The 19,670-nt window shown below is 33.0% G+C and overlaps 1 protein-coding gene across 4 annotated transcripts in view; it reads right to left on the bottom strand.

The window, feature by feature from the left end:
* The window catches only part of LOC118201712 (glycogen debranching enzyme), a 155,497-nt gene that overhangs the window by 110,888 nt on the left and 24,939 nt on the right, over nucleotides 1-19,670 (bottom strand). For all 4 annotated transcript variants that reach the window (XM_085820784.1, XM_035373860.2, XM_035373859.2 and 1 more), the window contains exons 4-5: nucleotides 8,328-8,667; nucleotides 3,107-3,325 (exon numbers count right to left, since the gene is read on the bottom strand). In XM_085820784.1, coding sequence (XP_085676910.1) covers nucleotides 3,107-3,325; nucleotides 8,328-8,667 — 559 coding nt within the window. The remainder of the gene's footprint in view (nucleotides 1-3,106; nucleotides 3,326-8,327; nucleotides 8,668-19,670) is intronic.

The following is a 19,670-nucleotide window of genomic DNA, read 5'->3' on the forward strand; positions in this document are numbered from 1 at the left end:
ACATTTCCTTAATTCTTATTTTGTATATTTATAAGATAATTTGAAATTTATGGGGAATGAATTTCATGTTTTGGGGGGTCCTTCTGTAAAATGGGTTCTAAATTTCTTACTTTTCGTCTACACTGACCAATTGTCAGCAGCATATTGCACAAAAATAGGCTAATCTTTGGAATATGGTAACAGGTAGTTTGGCGACATTTTGGTAAGGTGATAAAGGTTACTAGCTAGGACTTGTGTACATGGATAAAGTCAAGAGTGTGCGCAATGCCATTTTTGTGCAGTTCTGGGATGTTTTTTTAAGTGAAAATAGGTCGACGTGCACATGGATACCGTATATGTGCAATTCTTAAAAACGCGGCAAGCTGTTTGCGATTCTGCATTTTATCCCAATTTTGCACCTAATCTTCATCATGATTAAGCACTTTTGTTCCATAAAAGTTCTAGCATAAGCGTAATTCGGATAGCAGATTGTTGAAAAAAAAATGCTGAGTAAAAAAAAAAATGCCTTTACTTCGTGAAAACAAAATGGCGTCCAAACAAAAACTAGCAGGTTGCTGTAGCAGGGTTGGTTCCAAAAAATCGACAAGTTGCCATAATCCAAAGATTAACCCAAAAATATTTTGAATAATTCTGTTTTTTTTAAATACCATACTATATAATATATGCATGTATGTGTGTGTATATAATATTCTGAATGCTCTGCAAAAGTATAATAAAATAAACGCTTTTTTACTTTTTGGAAAGGTGATTAAAATTCAAAATGCCTCCTAAGAAGATTAATATTCTAAATCTCCTAAAAGTGCATTTTAAAATAAAGATAAAAAATGATAAAAATTTACTTTCATAATATAATTTCTAATGGTTTTCTAGAACAAACTGCCATATCTTAGAATAGTGAATATAAGTGTGAATATTTCAGCTGCCAATTGCAAATTCATTTAGTTGCACATATACTCTGATTTTAATATGAAAAAAAAAAAATATTGCACAGTAATTCTTCAAAATCCAAACAGATTTTGGAAATTTATAGACTTTAGAAACATAGCAATATTCCTCAAAAATTTTTTAAAATATACAAATTCAATAAATCCTTTTGTAATTAATGTTATATATATCTCTAGGGTGACCTTGCCAGAAAAGAAAGCCGTTATGGATGATTTCTTCATCAGAATTGAATCTCAGTATACATTTAGTCACTACATGAAAAACTCAAAACTACCTACTTTCCATGACTTTAACCATTTACATAATAATCAGCTAATGGATTAAGGATAATATCAGAGAATTATAGAAATATTTAGTGAAAGAAGTTTTATTCAAATCGTTTTATAGTATTACATTTGAATGAAAATATTAAGCGCAATATAGAAAGAACATGAATTCTAGATATTGGTATTATTTAGATTAGGGTTTCTTAAATTTTTTCAGTCGTAATCTTTAAGATTATTTCGCAACCCCCAGGACCTCTTAATATTTACAAAAATTTTGTGGGACCCAATAAATATTGCGCATATCCGACACACTAACAAGTGAAACTCAATTTTTTTCACTTGTACTGTAATATACTATTGCAGTTTTAGGTCATTAACTTTAATTTCTAATTTTAAGACATAGAACAATGTGAAAATTTTAAATTAGTAACAGATGAAATAAGAGCGTCATGTGCAAATGAACATTTATATTATAAAAAGAATGCGTACAAACATTTTCGTTTTTTCTTTCTCTGTATTGTCATATCCTTGTCTATTTTCAGATACATTGTGTAAAAATATTTGGTAATTGTAAAATTATTATAATACGTTACAGAAGTATCAAAACTGCTAACATTTTTGCCGACCTCCTGCTAAAGATCCCGCAACCCACAGTTTAAGAAACGCTGATTTAGACTACTCAAATAGCTTAGGTGACTTGCTATGTAACTTTTGTGTCTGCAATGATAGTTTCGATTAAATACATTTGCTGCCTTCCTTTGTCTGTGTCTCTTTCCGAGCATTCTTGAGTTTGTTGTTTTACTTGCAACAGCTTGATGGCATAATTGATGTGAAATTATACCCATGATTTTAATAGAAGAGAAAATTCTTATTTGTTTTCAACATAGAGAAAGGAATGATTGTAAACCATGCTTTATTTCTTTGAGGAAAAGCAAAGTAAATTACATGAGAGCAATTGTATATCATACAAACATAAACTGAGTCCACTAGCAAATGAATGATTTTTACGATAGCATACAAGTTAATTGATTATAAAAATTGCTACACTACTATTAATGAAGAATAATGTTTCATTAATTTAGAAGTCAAACAACAAAAATCAGCGATATATTTACAAATTTTCACATTACTAGTTTCAATGGTTTTACCGAACCATCAGCTTCAGCTGTTGAAGTGCAAATGAACGAGAAAATGGCTGGGCAGGAGATAAGCTACTGGCAAAAACTATTCATGAAACAAAAACTAAAACATAATTTCCTTAACATTTTATTTTTTGTTTGACTTCTAAATTAATATTTGCTCGGTGTGTTTTTTTTTACCTTAATAATGTTTTACTTTTTACCATGTGATAAATATGACAAAATAATAAATATACATGATTAAATTATAAGCTAACAACACAAGGAAGCTCATGATGTGGCAGGTTTAATGAAACTTATGTTGTTATGTATGAATTAGTAAGGAACCCTTCACTACTGGCATGCGATATTAACAGGTTTTTTCATTTCATTTCCCATGCATAGCCAGAATAAAGAGGGGGGAAAAGATGCTGAAAAGGATTTATAGCCATATGTATCAAGGTATGTTGTATCAAGGTAATTTTCCCCAATTTCAACTTTCTTCAAACTCAGATTTGTAATACCTATCAACATCAAGAATTGTCAATGATTTCAAGTTCACTGCAAACGAATTTCAAGATAATAATGAATCTGACATTTTTATCTCAGTTTTCACATAATGTAATCAATTAACTGCAAACGAATTTCAAGATAATAATGAATCTGACATTTTTATCTCAGTTTTCACATAATGTAATCAATTAATTTATTTCAACTGAAATTACATTAAGGAACATGAATAATCTAACTAAAATTATCTTAAGAACAGGAACTTACATTTATATGTTCTTCATTATTCACAGCTGGTGGGATTCCACTTGAAGACCACTTTGCTTCTGCTATTTCTAGAGAAAAGTACCATATTGCCCTATCCAATAAATATGCAGGCTTCAAATGAGGTGAATTAATTAAATTATATGTTGATTCGGGATGTTCTTCGAGCCATTCACTTTCATTTGCAGTGTGATTTAAAACTATGTCAGTTATAGATAAAACCTAAAAATGCAAGAAAACTATTACATAAAAAGATGAGGAAATTTTATAGCTTAATAAAGGGTTTGTACACATTTCTGCACATGGAAGTTAAGTACTTTTAAGGACCATTAATGAAAAAAATCAAGGATTTATCAACAAAGGGAAACAGAATAAATTCAATTAAAGATATTAGTTAAGCCTGAACTTCCCTTTTGTAAGAGTATACTAAGAATAAAATAGACCCACAAGTAGAATGCATTCTTATTAAACATAATTATAAAATAAATTTGAGAATAAAACCAACTTTATATAATTTATCAGGTAGCATTAAATATTTTACCCTTATAATAGCTGGACATAGTTGGACATCAAAAACAAAGTCCAACATTACGAATCAGCGCAAATTTTAAAATTTAAAAAATTTTTTTTTACTTTTAGCCTTAATGTTGGGCTTAGTTTTTGATTGTTATTCAGCGTGATATTTAAACTAAAATAATTGGACACATTTTAAAGAAGATTAGTGACATTTTATTTACGTTTTACTAACAGTTAGCTTTATGTTGATTTTTTCTTTTATGTCTCATTTTGTCACGTAGTTGCGCAGTTTAGAGGTTTAGTAAATAGCAGGTAGATTTTATGTCAAATAGCATAGGTTAAAATCAGAAGTAAAATCATAATCAGCATGATTCATTATAGAAGACTGACTGTTGCTGCTTGCCTAGCAAGAGGCCTGCTGATCAGAACAAACATGAAAGGCATGATGATGCAGGCATGGTTGGCAAGTTTTGAAAGTTAATTGTGCTCTGGCTGTCTGATGCAGTTAGTGTTATAACTTCGTGTAGAGTTCCTGGGGTAAAAATATTTGTTAAAAAAGCACAGTAAAAATCACAATCTATTAACATGTCACAGTTTAAAATATATGTAATTTATGACCTAATTCTTAAATTCATAATTCTTAAATGATATTTGTGCACCTTTTTAATATGAAGCCTTTCCAGACATTCTGGCTAATTTATATCAATTTCCTTCTCTTTAGGCATCTTTTCTAACAATAAGAAATTTATTTCAATATGCAAGCCAATATTCCTACCAATTTCCTGCGTGTTTTATCTCCTAACTTGTCAATCTCTCGACTATGTACCTATGAGGGTTTTTTTTTTTTTTTTTTTTATCTGATACAAGCTAAATAGTCCAAAACCCTTCACAGATGTGAAGCAAATTATCGTTATGTCTGAAAGTCAGATAAAGGTTTAAATAAACTTCTTTTATTAAAAAAAAAAAAAAAAAAAAAAAAAAAAAACCCATAGAACATAACGGCATGTTCTTATGCTAGAAAAATCAACTACAGCCTATGGTGATCTAATTACACAGGAACAGTCAAATTAAAACTAAAAATGTGGACTAGTAGTCAAAGACTACACAATTTAATTTTAATCTAAGCTGGCTCGGTAATACATCGTAACAAAAACTCGTAACTCGTCGTAACGTAATTATCACGTAACGAATTCAAATATCAGCAGTGATAATGCAAAGATGAATAATTACAAATTACCAGCACTAGTAGGAACTAATGCAGTGTGCAAGCGAAGGCCAGAAACAAATTCTATCTTACAACTCCAAAACCTTAGTGTAAAAACTATCTAAATGACTTTCCTTCTGGTGAAGAAACGGGAAGGGATGATTATAGCAAAGGCTGAAATTATACACAACTGCTTAATTTACATAATAATAACTGTACATATCTTTGAAGAATAATTTTCTTTCTCTTTATGTATTCAGTTTCTTTTTTCAATAGGTTTCCTCTTAATTTTAGAATTTTTGGATTTAATTAAAGTTTTCTTTTATTCGAAAAACCTAGATGCATTTAGAATGGATAGGAAAAGGTGTTTTTATTTCTTTAGTAATATGGGCATTCAGAGTAAATATGAAATGATATATGGTAAGGGTCAATTACAGAGCTGGTGTAGCAGAATATTTAGAATTTAGTGACACACCGAGCAAAAAAAATCCAGAAATGGCAAAATTTTAGAATTTAAGAAGGTACTAGGCAAAAGAATTTATCCGCATATATTGTATCAGATGGGAAAATGCATAGCATCAGCCCTGTATATGATGCACAGAGCCGTAGCTAAGGTTTTCAGCGCCCAGGGAAAGTTGAAGATTTTGTGCCCCCTTCTGTATGTCAAGAATGAAAAACATTTCATTCTAAAATTTTGTAACATCAGTTTGGTACCCCCAAGGATGCTGCACCCGGGAGACAGGTGTCACCACTTACCCCACCTTAGCTACACCACTGATGATGCATTGATACATATAAGATGAATCTTTTAAATTGTCAGTTTTCAATTTCTTTATTAATAGAAAAATTCCTTTCTGTAAATGCCTGTTTATGTGATAAATTAGAAGCATTTTTGATATTTGAAATGCTTGTGTCTAGTGGAAAATAGAGAAAACAAAGGGAAGATAAACATGTTAAGAAAAAGACTTCTAGTATCAGAAGTAAAACGTTCAAATATTATGTTTTCATTGTTTTTCCGAAAATTCTCTAGAAAGTAAAAGGTCATCATTTTCCATAAAATACCTCTACTACGCGTTTAACACCATGAAGAAATTTTTCTGGAATCTTCTAGATCCGTGGGTCTATAAAATCTTGCCTTCAAATCCTTCAAAACTTTCCAAGTTGCAATGTCTAAAATTCTAAAGAAAATTTACCCCTACCAATTCTGTAACAGCAGAAAGGCAGGAATATGATGAAAAAAAATCAGAGGAAAAAAGTGTCAAATTAATTTTATAGAAAAAACTGAAGCATATTCAGACAATTACATGGGAAAAACTCTTACCGTGAAAAAATTAAAACGGGAGTATTTTTAATTAATTACATTGCTTTTACTAAGAATTGTTTCATAAATTGTGCTAAAATGCAATTTAAGCATTTATTACCTTGTTAATTTTTCAGATTTAAAATATTGCATAACAAGTCGCCAAAATGGAAAGTAATGTCAATCTATGACAGCAGAAAAAAAAAAGATTCACATAAATGTTATTTTCTGAATACAATTTCAATACATTAGCATTATTTTAATGAAACTGATCAATGTTATAATATTTTTTTTTTAAATATCGTTGAAAATTCCCAGATTTCAGAATTAAAAATTTTCTATAGAAAGTGATCTTAAAATCACCAAATTTGGAACCGCTTAATAAAAAATTCACATTCCCAAAAGCAAAAAGTTGTTTAAGAGCTTTTCATTAGAAAAAATGAAATAATTTTGAAATGCTTATGTTTCACTTCTTGCTCAGAAACTTGAGTATTCCGCCATTTATATTAGAAATAGGAACAAATTATAATCAATGAGCCTATTCACTCTTTTAAAAGATAATTATATTTATAAAAGAATCACCAAAAATATTTGCCCCAAATGCTAATTTGCATTCAATATGGCAATCATAAAAAAAAACAGAAATTTCAGATGATTAAAATTAAAGACCTCCTGCCGAATTTGGTCAAAATTAAGGACTCTTAAGGACTATACGAGTCTTGTTAATATCATATTTCATCAATTTTAATTTACCCTTTTCTAATGATTATTAATTTGTCTCGTTATATTATGAACACAATTTTAATACATGAGAAACTCAGAGTAGTAGCATTCAGGGTTGATTTTAAGATATTAATAGCTTTCATATCAATCAGGAAATAATGGAACTACTGAATTCTAGCACAGTGCTGCCTAGACAATTCTGATCATGTCTAAAATAATTCCGATATAGGAATATTCCATACATATAAAAATGCACATTTCCTGAATATTTTCTGAATATATAAATATATAACCAAATTAAATTTTAAAAGATTAATGCAATCAAATCTGCTTTAAAAAGCAATTGATTTTCATCTCAAGTTTGATAAATTTTGCGAAAATATTCTTTTATTTCTAACTGCATCAGTTGGACTTCATTAACACAAGATAAATAAGTTCAGTAAAAGATTAATATAATCAAATCTGCTTTAAAAAGCAAATGATTTTCACCTCAAGTTTGATAAATTTTGTGAAAATATTCTTTTATTTCTAACTGCATTAGCTGGACTTCATTAACACAAGATAAATATGACACCAAAGCATAGATGCAAATGTCGGAACCAACATTTATGGTAAAATCTTCATCACATAGGCAAAATATTAAATACAGGTTTTATATCCCATCTTAAGCTTCATAGTGAAAATAAATAGTGACAGTAAAAAAATTCACTAAAGAGAATTATGAACAAAATAAATTTTAAATATGATATCTGATTACAGAAAATTTACAATCTAATTACAAATAAAAAAGAAATGATGCATAAAATAGTTATAACATCTTTAAGCTCATCATGTTTTCTTAAAAAATTATTTTATTTATTGCCTTCATTGATTTAAACTCTTTAAATTGCCAGTCAGATCCCATGATGGTGGAATCACAGAAGCAACAACTAAATTTAAAAAAAAAAAAAAAAAAAGAATTTTTCAGATCATTTAAAACAGGAAGAGGAAACATTATCTTAAAATTTATTAATTTAATTGATTGTACCCAAAAGTTATAACTGAAGATATAAAATTACAAGCATGTTTTTCACAGTTAAATATTTTTCAGTCTTCAAAATACTTCATTAATAAATTCAATAACCTGCATTGAAAACTAATTTTTAGGATTGAATAAGTTCAGCACTTATCAGATGAAGGATAATCACACTTCATTTTATAAAAATTCAGTTTAGTTTATAGACTCTATGTGCTTAAGTAATGGATTACATATATAAAAAATAATTATATGTAGCTTTTAGTTTAACCAGTAGCCCTTAGTTTTGAAAATTAAAAAACATGACTTCCTAATTAATTATGAAATCTCTTAATTCATTTTGAAGTCTGCATAGATTGAGACTTTTTTAAAAGTTGCTACATCATAACATATTACTTTTATATATTATACACTATATTTTGTTGAAATGGTTTAAGAGATTAACAAAGTAAAGTAAATTTTTTACCTTCCATTCCCTTCTCATCTTTTCGACAAATTCACCAATGTCTCCTAATGTGCACTTTTTACTCTTCGTATGAAATGTAGGATTTAGAGCCAACTGATTCCTTAATGAATATGAAGACTGAGATCCCCCAAGTTCTTGAATGGGTGTTATATGCACCATATTGTAGCCAATTTCTTTGGCTGTTCGCAAACGTGCTTCCCATTCGTCAAAAGGACCTAAACTTTTGGCTAAGTAGGTGATGCACAAAATGCTGTCAAGAGGTAAAATTTCATTTTCTGGCCCATATGTTAAAACAGGATCAACTAAAATGTAACCTGAGCCACATGGCTTGAGAACATCCCTATACAGAGAAAGGAAAACAAAAGCATTAATGCTTATTTGTTAAATATATATTAAAAAAGCCATTAAAACTTGCAATTAGACACTTCATTATCATGATTTAAGTATTTTATGCAAAGATGACAGTGTAATTCTTCCTACAGAATTCCATGTTCTCTGTAACTGTACTAAATTGACTGTAAACTCAAAGCAACTTGAAGCTACTCTAGACGCCACTTAATGCAACTGTAATTAATGCTATCATTCAGATATTATTATCGAATTGCCAAAGTCCTGCCCTTTGGTATATAAAAACATGGAAAATACATCACTCAATGTGATCAACTATTAGTTAATGTTATTATAAATATTAATGTTATATAATATTTTTTAATGAAGTCACCAAATGAAATCAAAATAGATTACAAAAATTAGAAGTCAGGTGATTGTAAAAGTAAGGTATGTCACTAAACAGCTTGTTTTCAATTTTAGTCAACTATTTAAAAGTTGGTAAAACAGCAAGCTTAGTGTTTGGTTTATATTTTGAATAACTCTATTGATTTTGAGGATTAGAGGCACGGGTTGTTCTTCTTCAGGAACAAAAACAAACTGTGTAAAACCCCCCCTCCCCCGTGCTAAAAAAATTAAAACATATATGTTCCACTCGAATTTCCTTTTTACCTAATTTTAACTCTCACATTTGCATGCTCTCTTCCAGTGCATGAGAGATACTCTCCAATTATTAAGATTAGGAGCATAGCATTTGTATAGCATTCGTCAAATAATTTCGAGAAATGTTATTAACTATTGTATTAATGACATTATGAACAGTTCATAAACAAATGTTTGCATTTTCCTAATTAAAATTTTGTGAAAGTACTTATGTATATGTTTCTTGTATTTATATTAAATTAGTTAAAATTCATTGCTGTTTTGAAGATGCTTAATGCTTAATGTTAGATGCTTAATGTTATCAAAATAGCCATAGATAAACATGATCACATTAAGCAGCACCCACAGTACATTTTATGAAGTATATTATAGCACTGAATGCAAAAGTGATTCATTAATTAAACTTTTTCATCTTTTAAGTATACAAAGAGAAGTTGATTAACTTTTTAAAAGATAAAACACAGAAAGATTCAACCGAAATCATGATTTATCAATATGGATTCTGTCTCCTATTCGCTAACGAGTGCCAACCCTCAGACATGTTTCCCATGTTCCTGCTGATAGCCGATTCCTTTAAATGAGATTTCTTTAGAGAATGAAGAGCTGCAAATGCAAACATTTACCTAAACTATACAGTGATTAAACTATTGTCTAGAAACAGATATTCAAATGCTTCAGATATACAGGTGGTGTGTTCAATTCTAACTTTGCCATACAACAACATTTGTCATATTTTTCACAAATGAAAGAGAATAACAATGTTTGCATTCTAAAGACAAATGTCCAATAAATACAACTGGACAAAAGTCACTTCTTTGGGTCATCACGGTATAGCAAGTCAAAAGGGGCGCAGTTCTATATTTTCTATTCTAGCTGGCAAATCGACAAACTTTAAATTACATTTTTCATGCCTGGAAAGTATGACTTAGAATATTTATTAGATTAATATATAACACCTCTCCAACAAACACATTTTAACAAAAAAAAAAAAAAAAAAAAATCAGTTTTTTTTAAATAGCAAGCCGATTTTTTTCCATAGATCAACTGTACATATGCCAAGGTGCCAAGATTTGTAAAAAATCACAGCAACATTTTTTTGCCTTGAAATTAGCACTTAGAATTTTAGCTCCATAACCTTAATTATATTTGGTAAGATCACATTTTTTAATTAAACTTCTGTGTTTTTTGTTTTTAAATAATTTGAAATTTAGGTTTAATCATTAAAAAAAACTCAGGCATTTCTTTTATTTATTTTTAAAATGTTTACTTTTAAAATATTTATAAAAAATTGTATTTTTTATAAATTTTTTGGAAAAATTTTAAATTATAACCTGTGAAAATTTGCATACCATTTTAAAATAAATATTTTTTACACATTTTTAAAATTAGAATTTTTCCCCAAAATTAAAATTTTTTATTAAAAAATTTTGAAAGCATATGAAAGTTTAAATATTAAAAATTTTGAATGGCATTTCCAAAATGTCAAAGGGTTAAATGCAACAATAATGCCAAATTTTAGCATCATTTTATTTTGCATTATATGGGGTTTTTTTCACTTGGGTTTATTTTTCATTCTACTTTATTTTTCAATGAAATTTAACAAACTGATTTTTCATATACAAACATTTAAAATATTTTCATTTAAAAAAATCAAATTATCAATTTTGGGAAACTTTTAACTGAATTAAAATTGTTAACAATTTTTTTAAGAGAAAATGATAACTGCTTAAATTTGCAAGCAGAAATTTTGTTTCTTCAATTACATATTGTCACATTTTACCTACAGATACTTTACATTAACAGTTTGTTTTCATCTAAATTTATTTAATTTTTGCTTTTAAGTATTATTTACTAGAAAGGTAAAAACACAGTAAAATAATAGTTGTTGAATTCAGATAAAATCCATAATGATCTGCAGCATTAAAAGGTATGCTCTCCAAAATTGCATGTTTCAAGACTCTTCAGTTTTTGAAATATATAAACATTAGAGAAACAATTTATTTATTATACTTCTTTTTCAGTTTCATCAAATTGTTAATTATTACTTTTCAATTTTCTGATATAAAATAAAAAAATACTTAATGATTCATTGAAAAATTAGTGCTGGGCTGAAAAATCATGCTGAGATGGAATAATTGGATTCCCATGAACTTGTACATAAAATAACAGTTTTTTAAAATACTTTTCACATATACAGTCATTATACTATTAACACGTCTACATTGCCACCAAACAGTGTGATATTGTGCCAGTAATGAATACGCATAATGTCACAACATAATCATAAGAAGTTTGTTTCAGTTTAATGTACTCAATAAACTGGTTTTTTATAAAAAAGGATTAAGTTTTATTTCTTCCTTATATTTTGGAAATATGATTAACATTTGGGACAGCATGAAATTGAGTACTTTCAAAGATACAGGTGTGGGATTCCAAAATGCCATGTTATGCAACTTAACAGATAAGCAATGATAATGTAACAGATTAAAATAGATAAACGATGGCAATGTAACATGAAAAATTATTATAAGCGATTTAAGGTTTTTACATGTTATACTCATAATTTGCATCTCTTTATTATCTAAAATAATGATTTGTTCATTTAAACTTCTCTCAGAATTACTGGCAAAATGTCTGCCAACTTTTGCATTTAGCATAATTTCACAATTGAATCAGATATTTTACTTTCATGTTTAAGGCCTACAAAATTTATCGGCTTTTATCTGAGCTTTTATATTTTTCTGGAATTTACGTTTTATTCCATGAATTATGCAACTATCGCCAAACAGAAAATTTTGCATCAGTTATGGATAACACAGTGTAACAACATATGCATAACATCTGAGCTTTCATTTGATGTACCCCTGATTGATTCTCAATAAGCCACATTTTGTTTTTTTGAGCAAGGATATAAATTAATTGTTATTGGTGTATTTTTCCTCTCTGAAGAAAAAAACATTCAGATTTGGGATTTGTCTTCTATAGAACAGCAAGCAATGAATTATTTTCAGTTACAAGATCCTACTACCCCCCCAAAAAAGTGTGCATTAATAAACACAATAAGGTCAGCTGAATATGGACTGAAACAGCTACCTGTGGTAAGTTTGTATCCATACCATTATAAATAGAGCTTCTGGTACAATCAGAGGCGAAACAAAATGGTAGAAATCGGTAAGCAATTTTATAAAGTACAAAAACTAAGCAAGTTGAATATAGACAGTTTATACGAGGGTTGGAACTTTAATAGTGGCAACACAGCTGAAAAAACGCTACGCAACAAAACCAAAGAACATCGCGTATACCACACGTAAACTACATACCTACCTTACCTCTCAGCAAAAAGACTCATCCTGCCTACGTCACGCGCATGTGGAGTGACGCAAAGAACGAATCCTTGTATCAGCTCGTGGTCTAAAGTAAGTGTTGTCAGGATGTTTTAAAAACAAGAACAACGATGTTGGATAAAAATTGAATGTGACAGAGGTCGTACAGTACGACAGTGTCATCAAGGGCTTCAAGTGGCTTGCGGGGAATCTGCATTGCCTTACAGAACCGTAGCAAGATGGATGAAAGCATTCAATGAAGGACGGCAAAACGTGGCAGACATGCTGCGGCCAGGTCGTCCGAGTGTCAGCGATGCAGACGTGCAAGCTGTTGCCGCACTAATGGACAGTGATCGCTGCCAAATGATTCGTCAGCTGGCCGGACAAACAGGATTAGCGCATACGACTGTGCTGCACATTCTGAAGGAACGCCTGTCCATGAGAAAAATTGCTTCAAGATGGGTTCCACATCAGTTGACGGAAATGCAGAAATGGCTACGATACGATGCTGCCCGAACCCACCTGGAACGCTATGAGCGCGAAGGAGATGCTTTTTTACGTCATACCATTAAGCTGGATGAGACTTGGGCCCGATTGTACCAGCCAGAACTGAAACGCCAATCAAACGAATGGCGTCATCACGGGTCACCACAACGTTCGAAATTTCATCAGAACCCCAGCAATGTGAAAGTTATGGTGATTCTCGTGTACGACTGTGATGGTGTCATTCTAACGCATACTGTTCCCCCACAGCAGACCGTCACTGCACAGTATTACTGCTCATTTTTGGAGCAAAATTTCCGACCAGCTTTGAGAAAAAAACGGCAACACTCTCTACTGAACACTCCTCTCCTTTTGCATGACAATGCTCGGCCACATGCAGCGCAAGCTGTGACTGATTTGTTCAAGCGATGGGGCTGGGAAGTGCTTTACCATTCACCATACTCCCCAGATCTAAGCCCTTGTGACTTGACTTAATTCCTAAGATGAAGGAACCACTTCGTGGCACTCGCTTCCAAACTGTTCCTGAGATTCTTGCGGCAGTAGACCGGTCCATTCAAACTATCAACAAAACAGGCGCTGCTACAGGTATTCTGCGACTTCCACATCGTTGGAAACGGGTTGGACACAAGCCTGGTGACTATATTGAAGGACTGTAAAACATGGTGACATGAATCACTTTTGTATTCCTTGTAAATAAATAGTTGCCACTATTAAAGTTCCAACCATCATAAATTAAAGTTCCAACCATCGTAAATTAAAGAGGTTTCAGTTCCTCCAGGTACACAACTCTGACAGGATCTCTGGCAAATTTCATAGTTTGTGAGTAGCCAACTTTTATGGTTGATGGGATAATATGTAAATACCATTTTTCCCACCAAAATCTTGCATAATTTTAAATGTAGGCTTTTGATTTTCAAGATGATAACAAATATGATGATTGTTTTAATAATTTTAGAAAGGAAATTTTTTCCATTCATTTGGCTTTTTTAATGCGAATTCTATTTTACAAAAGCTCAACTATTTGGAATTATCGCATATCTGTAATTTGGCATTTCCCGAGCTTTCCAGAGAATCAAGCTTTTACTGTAAATTAAATAACTACATTCATTATGAATACAGAATAGAAACACTAAAGCATGGTGTTTACAATAAACATAAAATTTCTATAGAAAAAGCATTATAACAAAATTATTGCTTTTGTTAGTTTGTAAGGATCTTAAGTTTTACTAACGTTTATTTTATTTTAAATCTTTACTATCACTTCTTATTTTCTACTTCCGGCCAGAATTATAAGCGTGAAGGAGTTTATGCAAAGTTGTCTGGCGAACGCCAAGTATTTAAGTGTGGCCTTTTTGCCAAGCAGAAGAGAGGAAGCCGTGAGTTCGAAGCAGGCCGCTTACCTTAGAAGTTACGCAGTTGCTACTTTGCCTTCCAGGCCAGAGGTTTTAATCCTCTTGATAAATTAAATGTATTGTAGTGTTCACAGTCTCTGTGCTACATACGCTTCCTGTTATTATAAGGCCAATCTTCCACGTGTATTATTCTAAAGTTAAATTAGAGTTTAGTTTTATTTTGATATCTTTTAAGTTAGACCCCGAGTGGAGGGTCATTGTATTCCGAAGTACGGAAGTCATTGTATATAAAGAAAAAAATAAAGGGTTTTGTATACCCTTCGTCTGTATCCTGTCTACTTACTACAATTAGTGAACATAGCTTTAGTAAGCTCTCTGTTCTAGTCAGGTCATTGTATGTTTCCGAAGAAGGTTAGAAGAAACATTGAACCTGATAGTGGCGCCCGACGAAGAATAACCATGGCCGAGTTTCAAGAAGAACCTGTGCTGCCTGCAGAAACAGCTCAGAATCCAGAAATGCCAGCTGCCGCCCTGGAAGGATTTGGGTACATTGTCCAGACCATGCGCGCTTCGAAGAAACCAGAAGCAACGTTTAATGGAAACTCACAGGTAACCAGTTTTTTGGAAAAATTGGATGACCACTTCATGCTCTACCCCGTGCACGAGTTTCAAAAAGTTACCTTAGCTACCAGCGCTTTGAGGGGCCAAGCGCTTAACTGGTTCAAATGTATCGGCAGAAGTCTCTTGGGTCAAGCAGGAAGTCCCACCTATACCTACGAAAATTTCAAGACTGCCCTACTAAAAGCCTTCCCTGTTGTAAGGGATCGTGCGAAATTAGAAACAGAACTTTTCGGTATATATCAACAAAGAATGGAAAACCTCTCGAGTTTTATTTTAAGAAAAATTCACGTTTTCAAGCTCTTGTATGGAAACCGTCCGGATCCTGAAATAATTCAAGTGATTTTGCCGAGGTTACTACCCCAAGTGCAAGACTTTATTGAATTGAGAAATCCAACTACACTGGAAAAATTATTTGAGCTAGCAATCCAGTTTGAAAGTAGAAGAACGGCAGACGTCGAAAGAAGACGCCAATATCAACAGCGAAACCAATTTGGTACGCCAAGACTACAGCAAACTCAAGAACATGGCTACGGAGAAAAAGCGAATCAGTGGGCAAGGAAACCCGAGCATTCAAAAACAGCCGGCGAACGTCGACAGTTCAATAGCAACCCAGGAAAAAAGTCTCAAGGCCAGTGGAGAAAGAAGGAAAGCACCGAAAGGAAAAATAATTTAAACTAAAACGGATTTCTGCTGACGAGAGGGTGCGGAAATCCGAAGGCCACGAAAACCCCTCTTCCTACAAGTTAAATACAGTAACGGTGAAAAATTTAACTCTTCCGAAGATTGAAGTCTTGGTAAATAATATCCCGGTCACCGCACTCCTGGATACCGGCGCGGAGTGTTCCTGTGTGGCAGAAGTCTTTTTTAGAAAGTATTTTCGCAAATACCGCATATATAATGCGGATAATACAACAGTATTAGCGGCGCAAGGAGAACAATGTAAGTGCGTAGGTAAAGTACCTTTGTACATCCGTATCAAGGACGAACAGGTAAAGGTGATGTTTTTTATAGTAAAGAATTTGCAAGCACACTTAATACTAGGAATAGACTTTCTTTCAGACGCACAAGCTACACTGGATTTTAATGAAGCGTCTCTTAAGCTGACGATGAAACCAGTGCGTGTAGAAAAGGTAGAACCGCCAAGGTTAAATCTTGACCACCTGCCTAATGACGAGCAAGATAGAATCCGACAAGTGGTAAGTGAATTTGCTTCCTTATTTAGTGATATTCCAGGATTTACCCAGGTTACTAACCATAGTATTGACACCGGAGATGCATTGCCGGTTCGTCAAAAACCATACCGGTATGATAAGAATAAGGAAAAAATTATAGAATGGCATATTACCGATATGCTACGTAAAAAGATCGTAACGCCTATCTCAAGTAGTTATGCTAGTCCGGTGGTTTTATGTAAGAAAAATAATGATTATCCTTTAGAGCATCCAAAAAGGTGGAGATTCGCTATTGATTACCGTAAATTAAATTCCATAACGAAATATCCGGTATATCCGTTACCGATTATAGAAGAAATTTTAAGGAACATAAAATCAACCAAATTTATGACGACTTTAGACTTAACGAATGGTTATTTTCAAATAGGGATCAGGCCTGAGGACGTGCCTAAGACTGCTTTTATAACCAAGTCTGGCACTTATGCATTTTTGCGAATGCCGTTTGGCCTTTCAGGCGCCCCAGCAACATTTCAGCGATGCATGGACATTGTGTTAAGACCTGTTCTCGGAAAGTCCACATTTATTTATTTAGACGATATCATTATTACTAGTGATAATCTAGACCAACATGTACAGGATTTAAGACAGGTGTTTTCTTTATTAAATGAGGCCGGTCTAAAAGTTAATGTCGAAAAATGCAAATTTGCAGCCCCTGAATTAAAATATTTAGGTTACAAAATATCGCAAAAAGGGATCGAGACAGATGAATCAAAAATAATCGCTGTACAAAAGTATCCGACTCCAAACACGGCAAAGAAGCTCTCTTCTTTTCTAGGACTTTGTTCATATTATAGGTCCTTTATAAAAGATTTTGCGGCTATCGCTGAGCCATTGTTAAAATTAAAAAGGAAAAAGGCAAGATTCTCGTGGACGGCCGAAGCCAATAGTGCTTTCGAAAAATTAAAACAAGCATTAACGCAAGCCCCTGTGTTGAAATTTCCTGAAAAGGATGAAAATTTAGAAATTTCAGCGGATGCTTCGGATTATGCGGTAGGAGCGGTACTTTCGCAAAATCAGCAGCCAGTGGCATTTTTTAGCCGAACTTTAAATCAAACACAAAGAAACTATTCCGCGACCGAGAGAGAGGCACTTGCAGTTCTGTTAGCAGTGCAAAAGTTCCGAGTCTATTTTGGAAAGGCGCCGATAACAGTATATTCTGATCATGCGGCGGTAACTAGATTGTACTCTGGGAAAAATTTATCCCCAAGGTTAATAAGATGGGCACTCAAGCTGCAAGAATATAATCTGGTAATCAAGCATACCCCCGGAAAGGAAAATATCGTAGCAGATGCCCTGTCACAAATTAAATTAGACGAACAGGGTAATACCGTAAAAGTTGCAATGCTGACAACGTGTACAATAAATTCCCGAGAAACTGTAATAACCGAACTGGGTAAGGATCCTGAGTTTGGAAGTATTTATGAGTATTTGAAGGATCCTGAAAATTTTAGCCACCAAGATATTGTGGCGATAAGAAATAGGGCGGCCCATTATGAACTAATAGATGGTCTATTATTTTATACAAAATCTACGAATTCCAACAACGAATTTCGACCTGTTATCCCAGCTAGTCTTAGATTAAATATCCTGCAAGAGCTCCATGACAGCCCTTTAGCTTCTCATGCTGGTATTCGAAAAACTATCCAACGCATACGCGAGGCAGTCTACTTTCCTGAACTGCAAAAGTTAACAAGGGCGTATGTCCAGTCCTGCCCAACATGTCAAGCCGTTAATTATATTAATTTCCGCCCGGCCGGGTTTCTAAATAGTATTAAATCCGAATTTCCAAATGAAATAATCGGCATCGATTTATTGGGCCCTTTCCCAAAAAGTCAGTTAAACAAAAGTAGCTATCTCCTTGTTATAGTTGATCATTTTAGTAAATGGACCGAAATTGTTCCCTTAAAACGAGCCTCCGCGAAATTAGTTACCGATTCTATTTTAAATAAATATATTTTAAAATACGGGGCGCCCCTAAAAGTTATATCGGATAATGGTCCTCAATTTGTAAGTAATATATTTGAAGACATGTGCCAAAAACTGGGCATACGTCATTTAAAAATGGTCCCGTATCGGCCGCAATCAAATATAGCGGAACGGGTCAACAGAAATATAGTGAAAATTATCCGTAGTTATGTTAAAAATTTTCATAAAAGCTGGGATAACTATGTCAATGAATTTGCTTTCGCCCTTAGGACCGCAAAACATGATACAACGGGCAAAACTCCTGCTGAGTTATTTCTAGGCAGAAAGGTTATAACACCGTTAGATAAACTATTTTATGTGCAACAAAGAGCCCCAGAATTTAAAATGGGTGATATAGAAAAACTAATAAAAGAAGCAAAAAAGAATACGGAAGTAGCACAAAGAAAACAAAAATTGTATTATGACTTGAAACGACGGGGAGTAACTTGTAAAGTAGGGGATGAAGTTTTAAAAATTAAGCATTCACTTTCTTCAGCACCAGAAGATAAAACTGCCAAATTTTTTCCACGATTTGAAGGACCATATGTTATAGAAAAAATAACTCACGCTGTTGTAGTGTTAAAGGCAAGAAATGGTGAAACCTGTTCCGCAAATATGGATCAAATCAAGCCCTACTTCGATCGTAATAAAATGCAAATCTTTTCAGATCTTTTGCAGGATCCGGTACGGCAGACACCGCAGGTACAAGTTCCAGAGGTGGGAAAACGACAGGTACAAGGGCAAGCCAATGAGAGACAGAAGCAAGTGAAAAGAAAATTGCCCCGCGGAAAAACTGAAGGTAAAAAGAAAAAGAAGCCGTTCCACCGTCCAAAAAACAGAGTTCACGAACACCCCCAGAATGAAGAAGGGAGAAGGACGACGTATGTGGAAAAGACCGGGAGAAAGGACGGCAACTATAACCCGGCTGTGAAACGGAAGATTGACTCATCCGACAGAACTCTCCGCAGCAAAAGTCGCCGAACTGCGGAAGGGCCATCAGCGGCGGAGGAAAAAGTACAAGAAAAATTTGAACGGCCAACAACGAGGTCCAAGCAGGATCACGACAGAAGTTTCCCGGTTCCACCAAGACCAGCTGCCTTCAAACGGCCAAGACCACAAGCAGAGCACAAAAGGAAGATGTTCAAGGGTGGCCGTAGTGGTGAAAAACGGAAGCTTCCAGAGGAAAGCACTGAAGGGCGAGCCCGTACAAGAAGGAGGATCAACCAAGCTACGGTCTGCAGCACCTTTAAAGACTGGGCCCAGAAAAGGATGTCTGAATATTACAAAGATAAGTAAAATTTTATGTTACTTTACAAACTTAAGTTAATCTTTCATTCTTACTGCAAGTGGCAGATT

Source organism: Stegodyphus dumicola, chromosome 7, assembly GCF_044657685.1.
Source record: "Stegodyphus dumicola isolate Sdum_Otavi_A_Nest chromosome 7, ASM4465768v1".
NCBI classification, from domain to species: Eukaryota; Metazoa; Arthropoda; class Arachnida; order Araneae; family Eresidae; genus Stegodyphus; species Stegodyphus dumicola.